The sequence below is a fragment of the Megalobrama amblycephala genome, linkage group LG21, assembly GCF_018812025.1.
Source record: "Megalobrama amblycephala isolate DHTTF-2021 linkage group LG21, ASM1881202v1, whole genome shotgun sequence".
NCBI lineage: Eukaryota > Metazoa > Chordata > Actinopteri > Cypriniformes > Xenocyprididae > Megalobrama > Megalobrama amblycephala.
Window position 1 is genome coordinate 9,134,889 of NC_063064.1, and position 22,894 is coordinate 9,157,782.

The 22,894-nt window shown below is 38.6% G+C and overlaps 1 protein-coding gene across 7 annotated transcripts in view; it reads left to right on the forward strand.

The window, feature by feature from the left end:
- The window catches only part of slc4a10a (solute carrier family 4 member 10a), a 66,865-nt gene that overhangs the window by 25,497 nt on the left and 18,474 nt on the right, over nucleotides 1-22,894 (forward strand). For 6 of the 7 annotated variants that reach the window (XM_048172428.1, XM_048172423.1, XM_048172424.1 and 3 more), the window contains 5 exons: nucleotides 5,079-5,160; nucleotides 12,878-13,021; nucleotides 13,113-13,251; nucleotides 17,063-17,223; nucleotides 21,083-21,271. In XM_048172428.1, the coding sequence (XP_048028385.1) occupies nucleotides 5,079-5,160; nucleotides 12,878-13,021; nucleotides 13,113-13,251; nucleotides 17,063-17,223; nucleotides 21,083-21,271 (715 nt within the window). Of the gene's footprint in view, nucleotides 1-5,078; nucleotides 5,161-12,877; nucleotides 13,022-13,112; nucleotides 13,252-17,062; nucleotides 17,224-21,082; nucleotides 21,272-21,369; nucleotides 21,658-22,894 lie in introns of all 7 variants that reach the window. The other variant, XM_048172430.1, reaches the window with a different exon arrangement.

The window sequence follows — 22,894 nt, forward strand, 5'->3', positions numbered from 1 at the left end:
AGACCAAAGTATATTTCACTTTTTACGTGTACGTGAGGGTCAGCATAAGTGTGCACAATGCTAATTCTGTCATCAGAAGACTGTACGTGCACCACCAGATTTTTGTAACTTTGAATGCGCAGCTTGCACATGCGCATTTCAATTTGCCGTTTATCCACAGGGTACAGTGTGTACGGAAAGTATTCAGACCCCGTTAAATTTTTCACTCTTTGTTATATTGTAGCCATTTGCTAAAATCATTTAATTTCATTTTTTTTCCTCATTAATGTACACACAGCACCCCATATTGACAGAAAAACACATTGACATTTTTGCAGATTTATTAAAAAAGAAAAACTGAAATATCACATGGTCCTAAGTATTCAGACCCTTTGCTGTGACACTCATATATTTAACTCAGGTGCTGTCCATTTCTTCTGATCATCCTTGAGATGGTTCTACACCTTCATTTGAGTCCAGCTGTGTTTGATTATACTGATTCGGACTTGATTAGGAAAGCCACACACCTGTCTATATAAGACCTTACAGCTCACAGTGCATGTCAGAGCAAATGAGAATCATGAGGTCAAAGGAACTGCCTGAAGAGCTCAGAGACAGAATTGTGGCAAGGCACAGATCTGGCCAAGGTTACAAAAAAATTCTGCTGCACTTAAGGTTCCTAAGAGCACAGTGGCCTCCATAATCCTTAAATGGAAGAGGTTTGGGACGACCAGAAACCTTCCTAGAGCTGGCTGAGCTATCGGGGGAGAAGAGCCTTGGTGAGAGAGGTAAAGAAGAACCCTAAGATCACTGTGGCTGAGCTCCAGAGATGCAGTTGGGAGATGGGAGAAAGTTGTAGAAAGTCAACCATCACTGCAGCCCTCCACCAGTCGGGGCTTTATGGCAGAGTGGCCCGACGGAAGCCTCTCCTCAGTGCAAGACACATGAAAGCCTGCATGGAGTTTGCTAAAAAACACCTGAAGGACTCCAAGATGGTGAGAAATAAGATTCTCTGGTCTGATGAGACCAAGATAGAACTTTTTGGCCTTAATTCTAAGCGGTATGTGTGGAGAAAACCAGGCACTGCTCATCACCTGTCCAATACAGTCCCAACAGTGAAGCATGGTGGTGGCAGCATCATGCTGTGGGGGTGTTTTTCAGCTGCAGGGACAGGACGACTGGTTGCAATCGAGGGAAAGATGAATGCGGCCAAGTACAGGGATATCCTGGACGAAAACCTTCTCCAGAGTGCTCAGGACCTCAGACTGGGCCGAAAGGTTTACCTTCCAACAAGACAATGACCCTAAGCACACAGCTAAAATAATGAAGGAGTGGCTTCACAACAACTCCGTGACTGTTCTTGAATGGCCCAGCCAGAGCCCTGACTTAAACCCAATTGAGCATCTCTGGGGAGACCTAAAAATGGCTGTCCACAAACGTTTACTATCCAACCTGACAGAACTGGAGAGGATCTGCAAGAAGGAATGGCAGAGGATCCCTAAATCCAGGTGTGAAAAACTTGTTGCATCTTTCTCAAAAAGACTCATGGCTGTATTAGATCAAAAGGGTGCTTCTACTAAATACTGAGCAAAGGGTCTGAATACTTAGGACCATGTGATATTTCAGTTTTTCTTTTTTAATAAATCTGCAAAAATGTCAACAATTCTGTGTTTTTCTGTCAATATGGGGTGCTGTGTGTACATTAATGAGGAAAAAAAATGAACTTAAATGATTTTAGCAAATGGCTGCAATATAACAAAGAATGAAAAATTTAAGGGGGTCTGAATACTTTCCATACCCACTGTAGTTTTACACTGTTCACACTGTTTCACTGTACATTCCTAAACCTTGGGTTAATGTCCTTATTTGCGGATTTGCAGTATCTGTGTCACTGACTAGATGAATGCCGCACACAATATGTTTACATAAAGGCTCTAGCATTGTACATCCTCATGTCATATATATTGCTGACTGTACTTTCAAGTTTATCCAGAATGCACTTTTCGGACTTTAAAAGTAAAAATACTCTCTTCTTCACTCCACTTCAAGTTTTCTGTCACCATTTGGCATTTTTTCCTCTCAAACGCTGAAACTACTGTTCGATGGCTGTCCAAAGCATGTGAATATGAGGCATGTATGTGATTGGTTGTCTGTTGCTGAGCATGTAGTCATCTAGTCTCCGAAGCAGGGTTTCATAACCCTGGGAAAAAAGCGCTGCTAACCCTTCTTTTAAGTTGCATGTGTGAAATGTTCCTTTAATCTTTTTAATCCTTTACTCTGCCTTCTTTTACAAAGCTAACCCATGGTTAGGGCAGTGTGAAAAGCTCTTCAGAACACCTAAGCAAATACATAGCAGCATAGTAAAAACAGAACAACTTAGCAACTGACTAGCTACATACTAGAAACCAGTCAGAGCATCATAGCAATGTACAAAACCCCCCACATCGAACGCTTTAGTAACTGCATAACAATGCATCGGCACCTACTTACAACACCTTAGCATTGTACTCGAAAGTTTTGCAAGCACAGCTAACTTTTTTTTTCAGAGAATGTAATAATCTAGTTGGAGTTAATCAGCACTACCTTTACATAAGTAATAAATTAAGAGTGTTGAGTGTTTGACAGACATGTCAGATGGCCCGTTATAGAGTGCAACAGTCAGGTTTTGGAAGTAAAAACTCAATTTGGGCAAATTGATTTTGAACTATACCTTTTAAACCTTTAAAGACAGGCCTACTGTGAGCTGTGAGATTGTTAATCCATGATATTTGCTTCTGTTGAAGCCATCAGGCCACATTATTTCAGCTTATATTTAAAATAATTGTATTTAACAGCAGAATTCCTAGTGAAAAACTACATTACCCTTGATACTGTACAGAAAATTACACCAATCAGTGAGTCGAAAAAAAGCTACATGCTCCAAAATAGCTGCCAATGAAGCCCCCCCAATGAAGCACCCAAAATGACATAATCGAGTCGATCTCTCTAAACTCTAAAAATCATTTGTATATAATATTTGTATACATTTTATATTTCTCCATCTTTTTTCATTAGATTATGCTGATTATGTGCTTCATGGGATCGTAGTTCTTTCCCTTACTAAAACCGTAAAGTTTACAGTCTTGTACCTTTGTCCTTTTGTCCAATTTTCAAGTACTTTTTTTGCTTCAAATCAATGTTTGTAATGCCATTATTCACCTTGTAGCTGATTGGCTTGGTTCATGGCTTATAACTCTTTAACAAAGACTTTTTAAAAAACCTCTATGGGAAAAATGAATGGAAAAAATACTTCCGGAACCAGCCCCACTGAATAAGGGTGCGGGAACTGTTGAACTCCATAGGGTTACTATGGAACCGTATGATTCCTCATTTCCACATATATCCACTGTTGTGGTTGATCCAACCAAACTTGCAGGATATGTTTTTCTCTCCCATGATCCCCTTGGCTTTCTCACGTGGACACTCATATGTATGTTGGGATGTTCCAGCACACAATTATAATCTTTTCCCACGTGGACCGTGTCTCATCCGGCCTGAATTCTCATTGTCTTTTGCACTGTGAACAATCTTTCTCGTAATATGGCCCTTAATGTTGTCTATCCATAATGCTGCCGTTCTTTCTGCGCTCATGTACAAGCGGATCATCTCGCAGTCATCTATCCTTTTAAAATGAATTGCTTTGGTTCTGCTGTAGGCTTTAGCCAGATGTTACTAAAGACATGCAACTGATTATGTTCGAGTGGTTATTTACCCTGCTAAAGAGTATAAATGAATACTACACTATGGGTTATCTGGATTCTGAGCCACAGGCTAGTGAAACTTTGGCTTTAAAGGGGACTAAAACAATGTCATTTATGTTCTGGGGACAACTAGCGGCAGGCCACATTAGTCGTCATGGAAACTGTCTGCTAAGGTTAGGCTCAGGCAGACGGCTGCTTATTTTGGGATGTCATCCATTGTTGGTGCGAGATGGAGGTGAATGTGATTTCACCAAGTACAACATGTTCCTGGATCAACATCATTCCAATCAACCAATCAGATTTGAGGGACAACTTTACAGTTTATGTCAAGTTTAGACTTACAACCAGGCTTAGGTGTTTTTACATCAGTGTTATTCACCTATCTTATCCCTCTGATTTTAGGGATAACGTATGGGTAGAGATATGGTTAGGACAAAATTTTCAGGACCATGTCTTCCTTTGGCAAAACCACGGTGACCGTGAGAGGAAATGAGGGTCTGTCTGCTATGGCCTCATTGTGGCATTTATTAGAGTTAAATCATGAAACGTGTCAATCATTAAATGTATATTGAGACTTGAATGGACAGGTGTTATATGTATGTGACGTCAGTAAACCGAAGACAATCAGGTGAAAGTATTCCGAGTGGTCCATTTATACAATGAGCTTGTGGTGTCCTTTAAACCAGCATTTTTTTTTAAAAATAGTCGTGACTTTTAGTCGTGACTCAGAGAGTCCAAACCTCCCACCTATGTGCAATGACTAACAAATGAATCTGATAATAATAATAATAATAATAGCGTAAATAGTATGTATACCTGTGCATTAGTGTTCAAATGTTTAGGGCCATTAAGAAATTAATTATTTTGTTCAGTACAAGATGATAAATTGAAAAAAAAGTCACAGTAAAAACATTTGTAGTTTTACAAAAGATTTCTATTAAAAATGCTGTTCTTTTGAACTTTCTGTTCATCAAAGTATCCTTACAAAATGCATCATGATTTCCACAAAAATATTACTGTTAGCAAGCACAACTGTTTTCAGCATTAATAATAATGAGACATGTTTCTTGACCAGCAAATCATCATATCATGTTTTTTACTGCCTTTTTGATTAAATAAATGCTTTTGGTGAGCATAAGAGACTTCTTTTAAAAACATTAAAACAATTTTAGAGACTCAACTTTTTGAATGGTAGTGTAAATGTGTTTATACGTGTAAAGTTTGTTCTGCTTGATTTTTTTAGGATGTAGGCCTGTTTTATATGGATTGTAGGATGAGTTATCTGTCAGTGATCATCCATAAGAGAACATGATTGTGTATGTGTGACTGTGTGTTTAATCATTGTGCTTTGTTTTGCAGAGAAATGATGAGGAAGCCGTGCTGGACAGGGGTGGAACTCGGTCCATGCTCAACACAAATTTTGAGAAAGAGGAGCTGGAAGGTAATTGAAGCTTTAACTCACACTCTGAACCTGGGAGCCAAACACACTGCCTGATGAATTATTATTATTAAAAAATAAAGTTAAAATATAGCTGCAAGCAGTGATGACGGGCCCAATCCCCGGCTCCACTACCACCCTGGTGGCTTTAGGACAACTATGGATGGCAGGCAATATGCATTTAAAGTGGATAAATGTAAAATAACTATGTCAGAGCAACTTTAATATGCCATATTTTAATCATATGAAGCCCTTTGGAGCAGTAGTTCAGTTAAAAAAATTCAGAGCTTGATTCCAAAAATCCACATTCAAAAAAAAAAATATCTGACTTCCCCTTGGACGGAGATAAAGACTGTAAAATCAGAAGTTGTTCAGCTCGATGAGAACAATATATGTAGCGAGTTTGGTGCCTACTGAGCTGCTCCTACACATCCATTTCTAAGGCTTTGCTCATGTCTACTGGCTGACAACTCTGATGTGTGTGTCGAGTTTCATGCAATTTGAAGCATGCTAAGAGTCTCAAAAACACCCAAAAGAAATATTAATGTTTGACGTATCGCCATGACAACAGTGTTCAAGATATCAAGAATCCTTTCACAGGTCTACATCTGCGATGTCTTGAAGTGAGACGCAGGTTATATTAAAAACTGATGAGGTGATTCAGAAGACACAGTCAGCATGGGCCATCAGCCATTTCTATATGCAGATCTGCTTTTGATCTGTCTCTTGAAACACAGCTGAAGTTTAAAGGTGCCATCGAATGTTTTTTTACAAGATGTAATATAAGTCTAAGGTGTCCCCTGAATGTGTCTGTGAAGTTTCAGCTCAAAATACCCCATAGATTTTTTTAAATACATTTTTTTAATTACCTATTTTGGGGCATAATTAGAAATGCACCGATTCAGGCTGCTGGCCCTTTAATTCCTCATGCTCCCCTCCCCCCGAGCTCGCGCTTGCCTTAAACAGCGTAAGCAAAGTTCACACGGTTAATATAACCCTCAAAATGTATCTTTACAAAGTGTTTGTCATGCATGCTGCATGCATGCTTCGGATCATGTGAGTACAGTATTTATTTGGATGTTTACATTTGATTCTAAACGAGTTTGATAGTGCTCCGTGGCTAACGGGCTAAAGCTAACATTACACACTGTTGGAGAGATTTATAAAGAATGAAGTTGTGTTTATGAATTATACAGACTGCAAGTGTTTAAAAAAACGAAAATAGCGACGGCTCTTGTCTCTGTGAATACAGTAATAAACGATGGTAACTTTAACCACATTTAACAGTACATTAGCAACATGCTAACGAAACAACAATAAATTTTTGATTCGATGGCACCTTTAATCAAAATCAGTCAATTTATGCAGAAGTTATAACACACTTCCTGTTTCCCTTTTTTCACCATAAATTCGTTGCCTCGTCACAGCCAAACCATTCGAGACATTAAAAATCTGCTCAAAACTTCGGTGTCTTGACTTCATGCTGACCGAGTTTGGTGGCAATCGGTTGAGAAATATATATAATTCCAGAGCATGCGTTTTTCAAACAACCCATAATAGTCGACTTCCTGTTAGGAAAATAATTGTAATCAGACTACAGTTACTTTTTTATTGATTACATCAATATTCTGACAATGCCAGTAAATTATTCATAATTAATTGATTCTCCCTACTTTTTTATCTCTTAAATTTTACTTTTTAAAAAAGCCTATGTACATTTAGAAGGTTTAGTTATATATACGTTTAGAAGGTCTTCCAGGATTGTGAAATCGCACACACAGACCAGACAGTAGTCTTGAGCCTATCACTGAAAACTGAAAGCCACACAGCATTTGATCACTGGATTTACAGAAATCATTTCACTTTTAAGAAGTGTTTTCTTAACATTGCATATCTAATCAGGCATTTAGCAGGCATTAAACTCATAGACTCCAACATACAAGCTTAAAAACCCATTGTAAAATGGTGCCCTAATTTTTAGAAAACAGAGAAGTAGAGAGGAAATGAATCCAGTGTTTGACATTAGCTGTTCTTAGTCCCGAGGAAATATTCCTTTTAGAGAAACATTTCATTCCAGCTCTTTCACACACACACACACACACACACTTGGAGCCAGAGAGTGTCTGTGCCTGAAGAACCTCTATGTTTCATCCTTATCCTTACTTAACCCTTGTGAAGAACACATATTTTCAGAGGGAGTGTGTGTACATAGTGTATGTGTTTATAAAATTGTTTATTTATATGTTTAATCATTATTTTACCAACTAATTTGTTTCTTATTAAATGTCAGTTTCTGCCATTTCTTTTAGTTAATTAATTATTCCTCTCTTCTTCTTTTAAGATGTTCCTCTGACCTAATCAAAACAAATTAGACAGTTTTTACTGAAGGTTTAACCATCTGTTTTACCATAAATGATGCATGTACATTTCATAAATGAGACTGGTATCCATGCTAGTAACATTTTTTCAGTTTGGAGACAGTTTTACACAGCAAAAAAAACTAAAAATAAAAAGACTGTTGTGAGATAAGGTTTAAAACTAGAAATAAAGTCATACTGTAAAATATAAATGTGGAATTGAGAGATATAATCGCAGTTACCTCAGAGGCAGAAACAGTCGTCCACAAAAGGCCCCGAGATATCACATCCTGATAATAGAAGTGGTCTAAATATCAAAACATGTACGTATATCTTCTGTGGAAGTCAAAAATGTCCATCCAATCATTGCATTCGGTACGGTATTCGGTATTTCCATACCTCCTTGCACCCTGCCCGGTTCCTGCCATGTTATAACCGTAATTATAAAATGGCAACCCGTGATGTTCTACCCGGAGCTGTTCACATGCTCAGACTCGTATTTATCACTATCACCACCGAAATGAATCTGCGGCAGTCAGGTGGTACAAGTAAGAGCTCTGTAAGTTGTTTACGTTCATTATTATTGTAATGTTATGTGCTTTGAAACAGGAGGTAATTTAATGCCGTCTCTTATCTCGTGAAGCTGCTCTGCGCGTTCATGTGTTTTGAAGGAAGAATGGCTTTGGATAGTGCTCTGAAGGAGGGTGGGATCTCATGCTTTCAAAGCTAGTGTGCTATTGCTATCCTCTCTGAAATTTCCTACCCTACCTTTAAACATGAAAAAACAGTGACAGTGTCATTTTTAATTAAAATTACGACTTCAGTTTCTACTATAAAGCAGCTCTCCAGTGTGTTCATATTTTACTCGAGTTCTTCTCGTTATTTCCCTTTAGCGGCTAATAAATCGGAAGTCTTGCACATTCACAGAAAACTCCTTACTTATAGAGAACGTGAGGTTTTTGGATTTTAGTGGGTTAATATTTATTAAACGGATGATTTATCCCAAAACTCTAATCGTCATGTCATTCCAGACCTGTAAGGCTTTCTGTCTTTTGTGGAACACAAAGGAAGATGTTTTAAAGAATGCCTTTTTTTGTCCATACAATGAAGTCGTTTGGCTCCGATGTTGTTTATTTCCCAACATTCTTTAAAATCTTTATTTGTGTTCGGCAGAAGAAAGAAATGCATAAGACAGACTGACAAAAGAATGTTTATTTTTGAGTGAACAATCCTATTAAGGTCTTTGTAACTGCTCTGAATTGTAGTGTTTAGATGATGTTTAGAGGACTTTTCACTGAAAGTGACTCAGCTTTGTATGAACTACCACATAGCTACACACACCCCAAGGCTGCAGGGGGAAGATATCAGTGAAGGGAGTGAGATAAAAGCACACGTGTGTATGTTTATGTCGGCCCTGGTGGTCTTTATCACTTATTTAGATGCTAAATTGCATGACTGAGTGAGCTGGAAAACTACAGCTCATTAGAGTGTGTATCTCTGAAGAGTGAGACGCAGGTTATATTAAAAACTGATGAGGTGATTCAGAAGACACAGTCAGCATGGGCCATCAGCCGTTTCTATATGCAGATCTGCTTTTGGTCTCCATCTGTCTCACACACTTAAGTCGTGACGTAAAGGTCTGATTTGTGGCTCTTGCTTCTCTGTGTCAGTGCCTAGGGCTGGAATCACACAAGCACACATATGTGCTTTCTCTCTCGCCCCACAGACACTGTCAAGCTTCATCTTTGTTCAGAGAGACACGTTGAGCTGCAGGGAGAGGCTGCAGAGAGAGAAAGAGGGATTTAATGCTATAGTTTAATCTGAGACTGTAAACAAGAACAGAAACACAAAGTACAGAATCACTGAATCTGATTACGTGACTACAGAGATTGAATCTTACACAACAGTCTTCTACATCTGCGAGACACTTTAAGATGAACAAATAAAGAACCTATTCATTTTAAAGTAACAGTTCACCCTACAAAACAAAAACATTTTGTCACAATTTTTAACATTATAGTTCCTAAATTAACTGGCTAGTTTTTATCATGTCATTGTATGAAATCCAAAGTAAATTGAACATATAATGAAATATTCCCTCCCCACAAAACTATCTAGCATACTTTGCCATATGAAAGTTTGCTATTTTTCTGTGAATGTATGAGACTTCTGCTTCATTAGCTACTATAGGTAAATAACTAGAAGAATAACAAAGTAAATGGTAAAACTATTTGCACTACAAACCAGTGTGTTTATAATTACAACAATACATTAAAGGTGATAGAGAGGATTTTTTCGTCAACTGAGAATCCAAAGACTGTTACTGAGTTTTTGAAATGAGCGCATGCGTAAGAACAACCCCCCTCCTTCACAACACATTTCAAAGGAACGCCTCCCAAAACTCGTAAACACTCGTATTGGAACACAAGTGTTTACCACCGGCATTCGCTGTGTCGTGTTTTTTGGATTCATTATGTCGGACTCACCGCAGGTAACTCATAATCTGCAGTTGTTACTCCTGTCTCCTGACAAAAACATTGCATGCGGCGCCTGTAGAGTGTGGAAAGTTACTGGAGAGCGCAGCCACGCTCGTCTCTCAAAAGGAACGTCACGGCAGTGATTGACAAGCCAGAGGGCCAATCGTTTACGCGATGATCGCGTAAACGATTGGCTGATGTTTTTAAGGCCCTACCTCGGGCACAGATGATGTATATTAATATTATTACTTTCAGTGCACCTAATAAATAGTCTTTTATCAGTTAGAAAAGACAGTTTCAAGTAATATTGCAAAAATGTATAAAACAAAACATCCTCTTTAGCACCTTTAAAATATGGTAAAGGCCCCGATATACTTCAAGTGAAATAGAAGAACAAACTGGTGTGATGTAATTTCGAACAAAATCAGCCCCAAATTAAGTTTGTTTCGGGAGTTCAAAACAGCTTGCCAAAGCAAACTTTCCAGAAAAGTTGATAATAATGTACAGTTGCATGAAAAAGTATGGGAACCACTTGCACATCTGTGAAAATGTGAATAATTTTAACTAAATAAGAGAGATCATACAAAATGCATGTTATTTTTTATTTAGTACTGTGCTGAGTAAGATATTTTACATAAAAGATGTTTACATATAGTCCACAAGACAAAAAAATAGCTGAATTTTTAAAATAACCCTGCTCAAAAGTTTAGGAACCATTGATTCTTAATATTGTGTGTGGTTACCTGGATGATCTACGCCTGTTTTTTTGTTGTGTGATGGTTGTTCATGAGTTCCTTGTTTGTTCTGAGCAGTTAAACTGAGCTCTGTTCTTCAGAAAAATCCTCCAGGTCCTCCAGATTCTTCAGTTTTCCAGCATTTTTTGCATATTTGAACCCTTTCCAGTAGTGACTATGATTTTGAGATCCATCTTTTCACAATGAGGACAATTGAGGGACTCAAACTCAACTATTAAAAAAGGTTCAAACACTCAATGATGCTCCAGAAGGAAACACAATGCATTAAGAGTCAGGGGTGAAAACTTTTGAACAGGATGAAGAGGTCCAAATTTTTCTTATTTTGTTGAAATATCATTTTTTTTTTTTCATTTAGTACTGCCCTTCGGAAGCAACAGAAGATACTTGCATGTTTCCCGGAAGACAAATTAAGTACAATTTACCTTGAACTTCAAATTCAAAAAGTTTTCACCCCCCCGGCTCTTAATGCATTTTTCTGAAGAACAGAGCTCAGTTTAACTGCTCATAACAAACAAGAGACTCATGAACAACCATCACAAAACAGTCGTAGATCATCCAGCTAACCACACACAGTATTAAGAATCAATGGTTCCCAAACTTTTGAACAGTTTTAATAAATTCAGCTATTTTTTTGTCTTGTGGGCTACATGTTCTCCTATTTCCATTTACCAAAACTAATTTTTATTAATGACTACACCCAACCCACCCCTAAACCTAACCTTAGTGATTTATAGTGCATTTAGGCTTTACACTATGAACACATGTGTTCCCTGGGATCGAACCCACGATACATGATTGCTTTGTTATTGCAATCTCTACCAGGACAGTAAATAAAAAATGATTAAAATGAAAGTGTCCTGTTGTCATGCATTAGCAAACGCTTATGGGTCTATTTCATGATTAAAATGAAAGTGTCTGTTGTCTGGGGCGCCACTTATAAACGCTTTGTTAAACGTGACAAACGACCTTATTCATTGGTTGGAGAACATTTTTAAAAGCAATGGTTCAGATTATTTTAATAAATTCTGCAAACATCTTTTATGTAAAATATCTTACTCAGGTTAAAAAATGACCATTTTTTATGATCATACTTTTCACAGATCATGCCCATACTTTTTCATGCGACTGTAATAGGTAGGCGCTCTGGGGATCAGCACTCTTTGACGGGGAAATCTTCTCCAGTTCATTTCCTTTGCTGAATCTGTCAAGGTCAGACATCTGCGTGTGACAATATAAACATTGGAGAGCAGCTTATAGTAGAAATTGAAGTGTAGTTCTAGTTGAAAGCAACACTGACACTGTTTTTTCATGTTTAATACTGTAAAGCTGTTTGGTTTAAAGCAATCTATTGAACAAAATGCTATAGAAATAAACGTGACTATACTTGCCTGGAGAACCGAGTTGCAGAGCACATCCACATATCTATGATCACATGCTTTCTTAACTGCTGTTTTCTCACTGTTGTCATTTTTGTTGTTTGTTTATTTTGTTATTGTGAGGAAAGCAGGCAGCACATATTTACATATTTATCTAAATGCCGCTCAGCAGCGTGGGCAGTGCAAGGATGTGAATACCACTACAAAGGTATTTAGAACTTCTTTTTAGCCCTAAATAAAGAATGAAAAAGAACTTCGCTATGAGTCTATCAGGGCCTTCAACAATACCAGTTTGCAATATCAATCAGCATAATGAGTATAGCTCATCAAAAGTATAGCTAGAAGCAGATAACACCGGAAGCCAGACACATTCAATTTACAAATGGCTGCACCCACTCTTATGTTAAAAATCAGGTGGATATGCAGATTAGGTTTGTATTTCTTACTGTTAATAACTGGGGCTGTCAATAGAATAAAAAAATCACAATTAATCTCATGATCTCCAACCAGTGTCTAGAAAGAATGAAGAAAGTAGTAGTAACAGTAGTAATGTCAAAATTGGTTAGTGTATTAAAAAATTTTCCATGGACTGCCGAGCACCCTCTTTCAGCCCCCGTAGGTTCCTTGGATCCTGTTTAAAACTACAGGTTTTTAAAAATAAACTGGTCAAGGGGTTCCTTTGATTTGATGTTTATAGTAGTTATTTTGTTAATGTTGTATTGTGATAACTGCACTCTTCTGTTTGTCCCTGGCAGGCCACCGTACCCTCTACATCGGTGTGCATGTACCTTTGGGTCGGAGATCACACAGGCGACATCGTCACCATGGACACCGCCACAGGAAGAGGTCACGAGAAAGAGACTCAGGAACCGAAGATGGCAGAGAATCACCTTCATACAGTAAGACTGACTCTCTAGATGGATAAATGAAAACTTGATTATGTCAAAAAGGACAGAGAGTAGAGATAATAAAACTCTTGTTTCTCTCTAGCGGACACACCATCACAGCGTGTACAGTTTCTGCTGGGAATGGAGGATGATGAGGAACACATTCCTCATGCTCTCTTCACCGAGCTGGACGAGATCTGCCTGAAAGAGGGAGAGGACGCGGAATGGAAAGAGACAGCTAGGTACAAATCCACACAAATGCATGGAGGATACACAAAGTGACAGGGACATTTTTGTGTATATGTGCCAATGGCCTGTGACTTAAAGGGGGGTATCACACACAGTTTCTGCCAATCTCATATTAATCTTGAGTACATATAGAGTAACAATGCATCCTTCATATCTCCGAAAAAGTCTTTAGTTTTTTTATATTTATAAAAGATAGATATGCTAAACGGAGTCTTTCTGAAAAAAGTTGAGATCCTGGAGGCGTGTCTGCCGTCAGTGCTGTGGGCGGAGCTAAAGAGTCACAAGCGCGCACAGCTTCTGCGTAGAGATCGCATGCTAGCTGCGACATCATTATAAATACAAAGGGAACAAAAAAGTCCGTGTTGTTTACATTATATGCACTTGCACACCGATTGCCAACAAAACACAGACATCTTATGCAGCTTTACTCACCGCCCCCGATCTGCAAATCCATCGCTGAACTGGGACTTGTTTACAAAGTATTCATCACCGAATTCCCGGGAACAAACAAACATACGTGCACAACTCCTTTGCTGCCCCGGGAAAACAAACTTCATCCTCTGTTCCCTTAATGCTGGGTTCTTTGTGAAGCTGAAAAAGGTAATCTTTCCCTTACAACCAAAAACACACTTCCTTGTTTACAGAAGCTGCGTCTCATTTCGGAGGGTGCGTCCTCCGGAGGTCGCATTTGAAGGCTGAAAACTTCATCAAGGATGTCATATTTAAGAAAAGTAACTGTATTAAAATTAACTGATATTCATTGTGAGGTGTAAAATACTGTAATTTCTTTCTTACGTTGCAATCTGATGGTTATTTTCCTTAAATGAGACTGCCTCGATGTTGTATTCAGCCTTCAAAGGGTGCAGCCCCTGAATTTGGACACAGCCATTGTTGAAAAATCTCTCGGCTTCCGTGACCCGAACGAAGCGCGTTGATGGGCGTGCTCTTGCTCTTGCTCTGGGTGATGTGTGTGTGCACGCTTATCAGGGAGAAGTGCCTATACAAGGAATTCCGCTCTCTTTTGACATCATACAGGACACATTCGAAAAAAACTCTCCGAATCCTGTAGCGAAACCGGAAGTAGTGGATTCTCATTCTCATGTTTAGCATGAGAATGCAACTCTTTAACAGTGTAAATAAGTCAGAATGCATGAAATAGCATTACAGCCCCCCCATTTACATCTTTACGCAGCAGGAATATTGGGCTGTCACTTGAAGTGTATCAAATATACTGACACACATGCATTTTCTTTCTCAACTGTTTAAGTTCATTTAAAGACATAACTGACTGTTTATGAGGTTACTTGCCAAGACAGGCATTTTGACATAATTTTGTTTGAATATGTCTGTTCAAGCACAAGATGTATTTAGTATTTGCACACGCTGTCTGAGACGCGGATTTCTGGGTAACGAATTGAGTTTCCTTTTGCGTCTTTTTATGCTTGCATGTTTAGATTGGCAAGGCTTAAAGGTGCCCTAGAATTAAAGATTGAATTTATCTAGGCATAGTTGAATAACAAGAGTTCAGTACATGGAAATGACATACAGTGAGTCTCAAACTCCATTGTTTCCTCCTTCTCATAAAAATCTCATTTGTTTAAAAGACCTCCGAAGAACAGGCGAATCTCACCATAACACCGACTGTTTTGTAACAGTCGGTGTGTACGCCCCCAATATTTGCATATGCCAGCCCATGTTCACGGCATTACACAAGCCAGTATTAACGTCTGGAGCTGCACAGCTGAATCATCAGACTACGTAAACAAGCAAGAACAACAGCGAAAAATGGCAGATGGAGCGATAATAACTGACATGATCCATGATAACATGATATTTTTTGTGATATTTGTAAACTGTCTTTCTAAATGTTTCGTTAGCATGTTGCTAATGTACTGTTAAATGTGGTTAACATTACCATTGTTTCTTACTGTATTCACGGAGACAAGAGCCGTCACTATTTTCATTTTTATACACTTGCAGTCTGTATAATTCATTAGCACAACTTCATTCTTTATAAATCTCTCCAACAGTGTAGCATTAGCCGTTAGCCACGGAGCACAGCCTCAAATTCATTCAGAATCAAATGTAAACATCCAAATAAATACAGCACTCACATGATCTGACGCATGCATGCAGCATGCATGACGAACATCTTGTAAAGATCCATTTTGAGGGTTATATTAGCCATGTGAACTTTGTTTATGCTGTTCAAGGCAAGCGCGAGCTCCGTGGGCGGAGAGCACGAGAATTTAAAGGGGCCGCAGCATGAATCGGCGCATTTCTAATTATGCCTCAAAATAGGCAGTTAAAAAAATTAATTAAAAAATCTGTGGGGTATTTTGAGCTGAAACTTCACAGACACATTCAGGGGACACCTTAGACTTATATTACATCTTGTAAAAAAACGTTTGATGGCACCTTTAAACTTTTGTGACGATGCAGCACTGGTCGTTAACTGTCCTGAGCGTCGTTCATGTTTGTTCACGTTCATGTTCTCACAACACTGCACTGTTAGAATTTATAAAAATGTTACCAGCCAACTGGCGATTGACACCGTTTCATATACTCGCCAACACAGATTTTTACTCGCATTTGGCGCTTGGCGAGTGCTAATTTTACGCCTGTCTACATATAGTAATGAGTTGGACCCCCTTTAGCTTTCAGAACTGCCTTAATTCTTTGTGGCATAGATTCAACAAGGTGCTGGAAACATTCCTCTAAGATTTTGATCCATTTTGACACGATAGCATCATGCAGTTGCTGCAGATTTTTCGGCTGCACATCCATGATGTGATTCTCCTGTTCCACCACATCCCAAAGGTGCTCTATTGGATTGAGATCTGTTGACTCTGGAGGCCATTTGAGTATAGTGAACTCATTGTCATGTTCATGAAACCAGTTTGAGATGATTTGAGCTTTGTGACATGGCGTGTTATACTGCTGGAGGTAGCCATCAGAAGATGGGTACACTATGGTCATAAAGGGCGGGACATGGTAACAACAATCCTCATGAAGGCTGTGGCGTTTAAACAATAATCAGTTGAAAGGAAGCGGCCCAGAGTGTACCCAAGAAAATATCCCCCACACCATTACGCCACCAGCAGCCTGAACCGTTGATAAAAGGCAGGATGGATCCATGCCTTCATGTTGTTTATGCCAAATTCTGACCCTACCTTCTGAGTGTTGCAGCAAAAATCGAGACTCATCAGACCAGGCAATGTTTTTTCAGTCTTCTATTGTCCAATTTTGGTGCGCCCGTGCGAATTGTAGCCTCAGTTTCCTATTCTTAGCTGACTTTAGTTGGCACCCGGTGTGATCTTCTGCTGCTGTAGCCCATCTTCTTCAAGGTTCGACATGTTGTGTGTTCAGAGATGCTCTTCTGCAAACCTTGGTTGTAAGGAGTGGTTATTTGAATTACTCTTGCCTTTCTTATCTGCTCAAACCAGTCTGACCATTCTCCTCTGACCTCTGGCATCAACAAGGCATTTTCGCCCAGAATTTCTGCTCACTGGATATTTTCTCTTTTTCAGTCCATAAAAGTTATATTGTTAAAATTATAGTATAGGCTGTTACCCTAACATTGAACTGGAACATGAATTTATATTGAACTAAACAAAGAGCTCCTCTACTGAACAATATTTGTGGTTTGAAATATGAGATAGGCTTGTATCCATTACAACTAATGCAATACCAGTTTGTGGTACTGCAGCTAAATGAGAAAACTAATTTAATTGTCATTCTAATTTTCGCTTTTTTCTCCCACTCTTCCTATTCTTCTTTCTCATGTCCCTTATTTGTATCTAGATGGCTGAAGTTTGAGGAGGATGTGGAGGATGGAGGGGAGAGGTGGAGTAAGCCATATGTGGCTACTCTTTCCCTTCATAGCCTGTTTGAGCTGCGGAGCTGCATCCTAAATGGCACCGTCATGCTGGACATGAGGGCCAACTCACTGGAGGAGATCGCAGGTACAGAGTCTGAAAACACTGCATTCAAAGCAATCAACATTTTAATTATAAAAATATTGTGCTACATGTGCTGCTTGATATACTTTTTAGGGCGGATTTTTCGAGATCTGTGCATGTCTTTCAGCTAATATGCTAATGAATGCCAACAACTCCTAACGTAGCAGAAAAGGAGTTTGTGATGGTTCTCTTTCAGCTCTGAATCTAAAAGTTAAATAAACATAATAAACTTTAACAGTGAAATTATCTAGATGCTAGTGTTCAAATTACATTCCTCTATACAGAATCTCTCCAGATCCTTCAGATTCAGAGGTCCATGCCAGTGGACTTTTTTCTTTAGCTCTTCCCACAAGTTTTTTATGGGTCAGGGGGCTGCTGTACCCATACCATAAAACCTTCATTCTGTGGTCAGTGAACTATTCTGTTGTTTATTTTGAGATGAGCTTTGGATCATTGTCACACTGGAAGATCAAACCACGGCCCAGTTTGGGTCAGTCAGGTGTTGATTTAATATTAGCTGGTACTTAAAGGTGCTAAAGAGGATGTTTTGTTTTATACATTTTTGCAATATTACTTGAAACTGTCTTTACTAACTGATAAAAGACTATTTATTAGGTGCACTGAAAGGAATAATATTAATATACATCATCTGTGCACGAGGTAGGGCCTTAAAAACATCAGCCAATCGTTTACGCGATCATCGCGTAAACGATTGGCCCTCTGGCTTGTCAATCACTGCCGTGACGTTCCTTGTGAGAGACGTGCGCGTATTGGCCCTCTGGCTTGTCATTCACTGCCGTGACGTTCCTTGTGAGAGACGAGCGCGACTGCGCTCTCCAGTAATTTTCCACACTCCACAGGCGCTGCATGCAATGTTTTTGTCAGGAGACAGGAATAACAACTGCAGATTATGAGTTACCTGCGGTGAGTCCGACATAATGAATCCAAAAAACACGACACAGCGAATGCCGGTGGTAAACACTCATGTTCCAATACTTGTGCACGAATTTTGGGAGGCGTTCCTTTGAAATGAGCCGTGAAGGAGGGGGGCTGTTCTTACGCATGCACTCATTTCAAAAACTCAGTAACAGTCTTTGGATTCTCAGTCGACGAAAAAATCATCTCTATCACCTTTAATGGAGTAAAATCTATCCTAACAAGAAAATGAAAAGAAAATTAGCTCTACAGCATTAAAAAAAAAAAAAAAAAAATACCATCATACTTCACAGTGGGGATGAGGTACTTTTCTACATCGCTATATTTCAGTCTATGCCAAACCCTCCTCTGGTGTTTTTTTTCCAAAAAGCTTTATTTTGGTCTCATTTGACCATAAAACCCAGTCCCACTGAAAGTTCCAGAAATGCCTGGCAAACTGTAGGTGTAAGCGATTGCTGTTTGATGTAGGGCTGGGCGATATATCACATGAGATTGTCATGCGCATTTTGTCAGTAAAGCCGGTTCCCTGATTACCGCGAAATCGCCATCACCTGCTTTCAAATGGAGCGGCATTTAATATACAGAGCCGTAGTTCACTGACAAGCTACGCAATATTGCGTTCATTATCGCAGATGAATCGCCTTCGATAATGAACGCGATATTGCGTAGCTTGTCAGTGATCTACGGCTCTGTCTATTCAATGGCTTCCCAAACAAGTTGTGGTTATATAGGTCAAGTAAGAATCTAAGGCTGAACACTGCTACTGTACTGACAATTTCTGACATTTTGGCTGTGTGAGATTCTCCAGTTTTGTTGTTGTTGAGTATCAAAGGCATGAGCTGTTAAAGCTCCGCCCTCTTGTGGAAAGGTCAGCTCAACAAACTTTTGTCACATCATTACTCTATTCTCGTGTCTTTCCCTCAGTGATTGATGACTATATATACATGTATGTGTGTGTGTATATATATATATATATATATATATATATATATATAGACACGTACATGTAACCATTTAGACCAGTGGTTCTCAAACTTTTTTCCCAGTGGGCCGCACAATGGTCCAAGTGCAAGTCTCACGGTCCGCATATAATTTACATATGACGTCACCAATGCAAACCAATCAGATTTAATGTTATGGTATTAGCAGATAATACTATTATTATACCAAGATGTTGCACACAATAAATAACAAATAAAAACTAACTTACTGACATTAGCTTTACAATAATAATAAGTAATGCTCAATGAACACACAAACACAATCACTTTAAGTTGCTATTTAATTCTGTATGACTATGACTCTCTTCAACATCATCGCAATAGTCACCAAACAATCACATAAATGCCTTAATAAGCAAATGTTACTCAGCTCTTTTTACAAACAACACTGAGCGCACTGTAGGCTAATTACAATCTCTGACGATATCAAGCATTCTGTCATGTCGCAATCCCTCGCACAGCATCGGATCCGCGAGCGCGCGCAGAGTTTGGGCTCATCCAGCCGTGGGTGCGCTGATGCGGTTATTTTACTGATTTAAAATACATCAAACAAACACATCAAATTCACAGTTCAGTCTTTTGAAATTGTAGGTTTTGCTTGTCAAGTACTTTACTACAGAGCAAACAGGAAGGCTGCCCATCTCACTCATTAGGCCTAACAGCAAACTGATTCTTCCATTCTTCTTACCTTTACTGTTGATGCTGCGACTCTTCTTGTTTGCAGGTGTTCCTTCATTTTATCTTCCAATTTAGTTTTTCATCTTTAATAACAAATTTGACCATTTTGAGGCTTAAATTTACAAAATTAATGGCTACTGTTTGAATTCTTCCTAAGCGCGCACTTGTGTTTGTTTCGTTAACTGATATTGCGTCATTAGCCTACATTGCCTGATGTCTGAAAATAATAAATGCTCACCAAAATTATTTTATATTACAAATAAAGCAATATAGCTCATTTATATTTTTTTTTAATTCACTTTAATTTAAATTTTAAAACAAAAATAAATTGTATGCTATTTTATTATTATTATTATTATTATTGTGGTCGGCATATCGCGGGCCGCATTTACATTTGTGCCGGGCCGCAGGTTGAGAACCACTGCTCCACACCCATTCAAACGCTTACTGCGCGTGAAGTGTCGAGTCCGCGACTCGCGCCCATTACATCAAAAGTATATGCTCACTGATGTCATGGCAACTGAATCACGGAGGAAAACTTTAATTATCTCGCCTTCGCTTTAATTGCGGACCATCTCCAAAAAGACATAAAACACTAAACAAATGATTTTGACATGCATTTATCAAAGTAGGAAATCCAGATTTTTAATCCCTTACACACAATTACTGCTGTTGAAATACGAAATGGAGGCGGGTCCGGATTGAATTCCCTCCGGGTCCGGATGCGGACCGGAGTCCGGACTTTGAGAAGTGCTGATTTAGACTCTTGTTGATTCTATGGGCCATCTCTTGCCATACACGAAAGACTGTCCGTGAATTTTCTTGGCGATGGTTTTTTCGGGGTAGGTCACCAGGTTTTTCCCAAACCCTCCCCATTACATGGCTTTGGGCTCACATACATGCGTTCACACCAATTTAGCATCTCCAATTCACCTGTACTGCATGTTTTTGGAATATAGAGGAAACCCACACAGATACAGGAGGAAACAAATTTAAAAGGGACCCACTATCCACTGAACCACTGTGCCGCCCATATATAGTGCGCTAGTATTGTATTGTATAGTGTCACATATTGTTATTATTTGCAAGCATTAGCATCTAGCTAATTTCACTGTATATAGAACTATATACTGTATATCTCCTTGATGAAGTATCAATTTCTTTAAAAAAATCTTACTGACCCTATACTTCTGAATGGTAGTGTAAATTCTATATAAATGGCTTTATTTATTGTCTTTATTTTTAAGATATGGTTTTGGACCAGCACGAGACGTCAGGTTTTTTGGGGGAGGAGGTGAGGAAGAAGGTCCGAAATGCTCTCCTTAAACAGCACCACCATCAGAACCAGAAGAAACTGGCTAACCGGATTCCCATCGTACGCTCTTTCGCAGATATCGGCAGAAAGCAGTCCGAACCACACTCCATGGATAAGAATGGTACTGCTCCACATGCTCCAGCAGATGTATTGTTCTACATTTGTCATGCATTTGTCTTATCATCCTTTTTTAATGGTGTGTCTATCTGTGTTTCCCAGTTATCTTCATGACCAATTCGCCCCCCAGTCCCCGTTCCTCACTCTGGTCTAGGTTCAGTCGCAGTGTGAGAAACAGACAGGTGCTCTTATGTAAAGCCTGGTCCCTCAGGTGTCCCAAGTGTGTGTCAGCTCCCCAGAAACCCCACCAAAGCCCTTCTGCCCCCCCTGCCCCAGATAACCCCCTCATCCGACCCAAAAAAACCTTCATCCCCTTCAGCAAACGATTAAGTCTGCCTTACGGCTACCATGTCATCCCCACCATCGACCCTGAAGACGAGCCACTATCAGGCAATATGATCATAGATTCACTTGTACTCTGAAGGTGCAGTCACATTAATGAAATTTCAGCAAAATTTTGTGACCACAATCAGTCTATTGTCAATAGTGTATGGAAGAGGATTAGGGCCAAGCAATAATAAAAAAATAAAACCATCTCGAGATTAAAGTTGTTAAATTTTGAGAAAAAAACTCGTTAAATTTCGAGAAAAAAGTCTAAATAAAATGTTGAGAATAAACTCATTAAATTACGAGAAAAAACTCGTTAAATTTCAAGAAAAAAGTCGAGATAAAATGTTGAGAAAAAACTCGTTAAATTACGAGAAAAAACTCGTTAAATTTCAAGAAAAAAGTCAAGATAAAATGTTGAGAAAAAACTCGTTAAATTACGAGAAAAAACTCGTTAAATTTCGAGAAAAAAGTTGAGATAAAATGTTGAGAATAAAGTCATTAAATTACAAGAAAAAAGTCGTTAAATTATGAGAACAAATTCGTAATTTAACGAATTTGTTCTCGTAATTTAACAACTTTTTTTCTCATAATTTAATGACTTTATTCTCAACATTTTATCTCGACTTTTTTCTCGAAATTTAACGACATTTTTCTCATAATTTAACGAAATTTGTTCTCGTAATTTAACGACTTTTTTCTTGTAATTTAATGACTTTATTCTCAACATTTTATCTCGAACTTTTTTCTCGAAATTTAACGAGTTTTTTTCTCGTAATTTAACGAGTTTATTCTCAACATTTTATCTCGACTTGTTTCTCGAAATTTAACAAGTTTTTTTCTTGTAATTTAACGAGTTTATTCTCAACATTTTATCTCGACTTTTTTCTCAAAATTTAACGAGTTTTTTCTCGAAGTTTAACAACTTTAATCTCGAGATGGTTTTGTTTTTTTATTATTGCTTGGCCCTAATCCTCTTCCGTAATAGTGTGACGATGTATGAAGCAACGCTTACACAGAAATCACTTTCAAACCAAGCAGCTTTCTATTGGTCAAATTGCAGTGAATTTGTGTGACCAACTTGAACCCAAAGCGAAATCTGCATGGAGAAATATTTCGCCCTAATGCAAAATTTCCTATTGTGTGAATTCCTATTTAAATAACTGGATTTTGCACTAAATGTGACTACACCTTACGCATAGATGTGGAATATCTAGATACCGCAATAGGATGTCCTCATGTCAGTTCATTTGCAAGTTTATGGGTGGATCTTGGCCTTTCCAATATGGTGGATATGCAA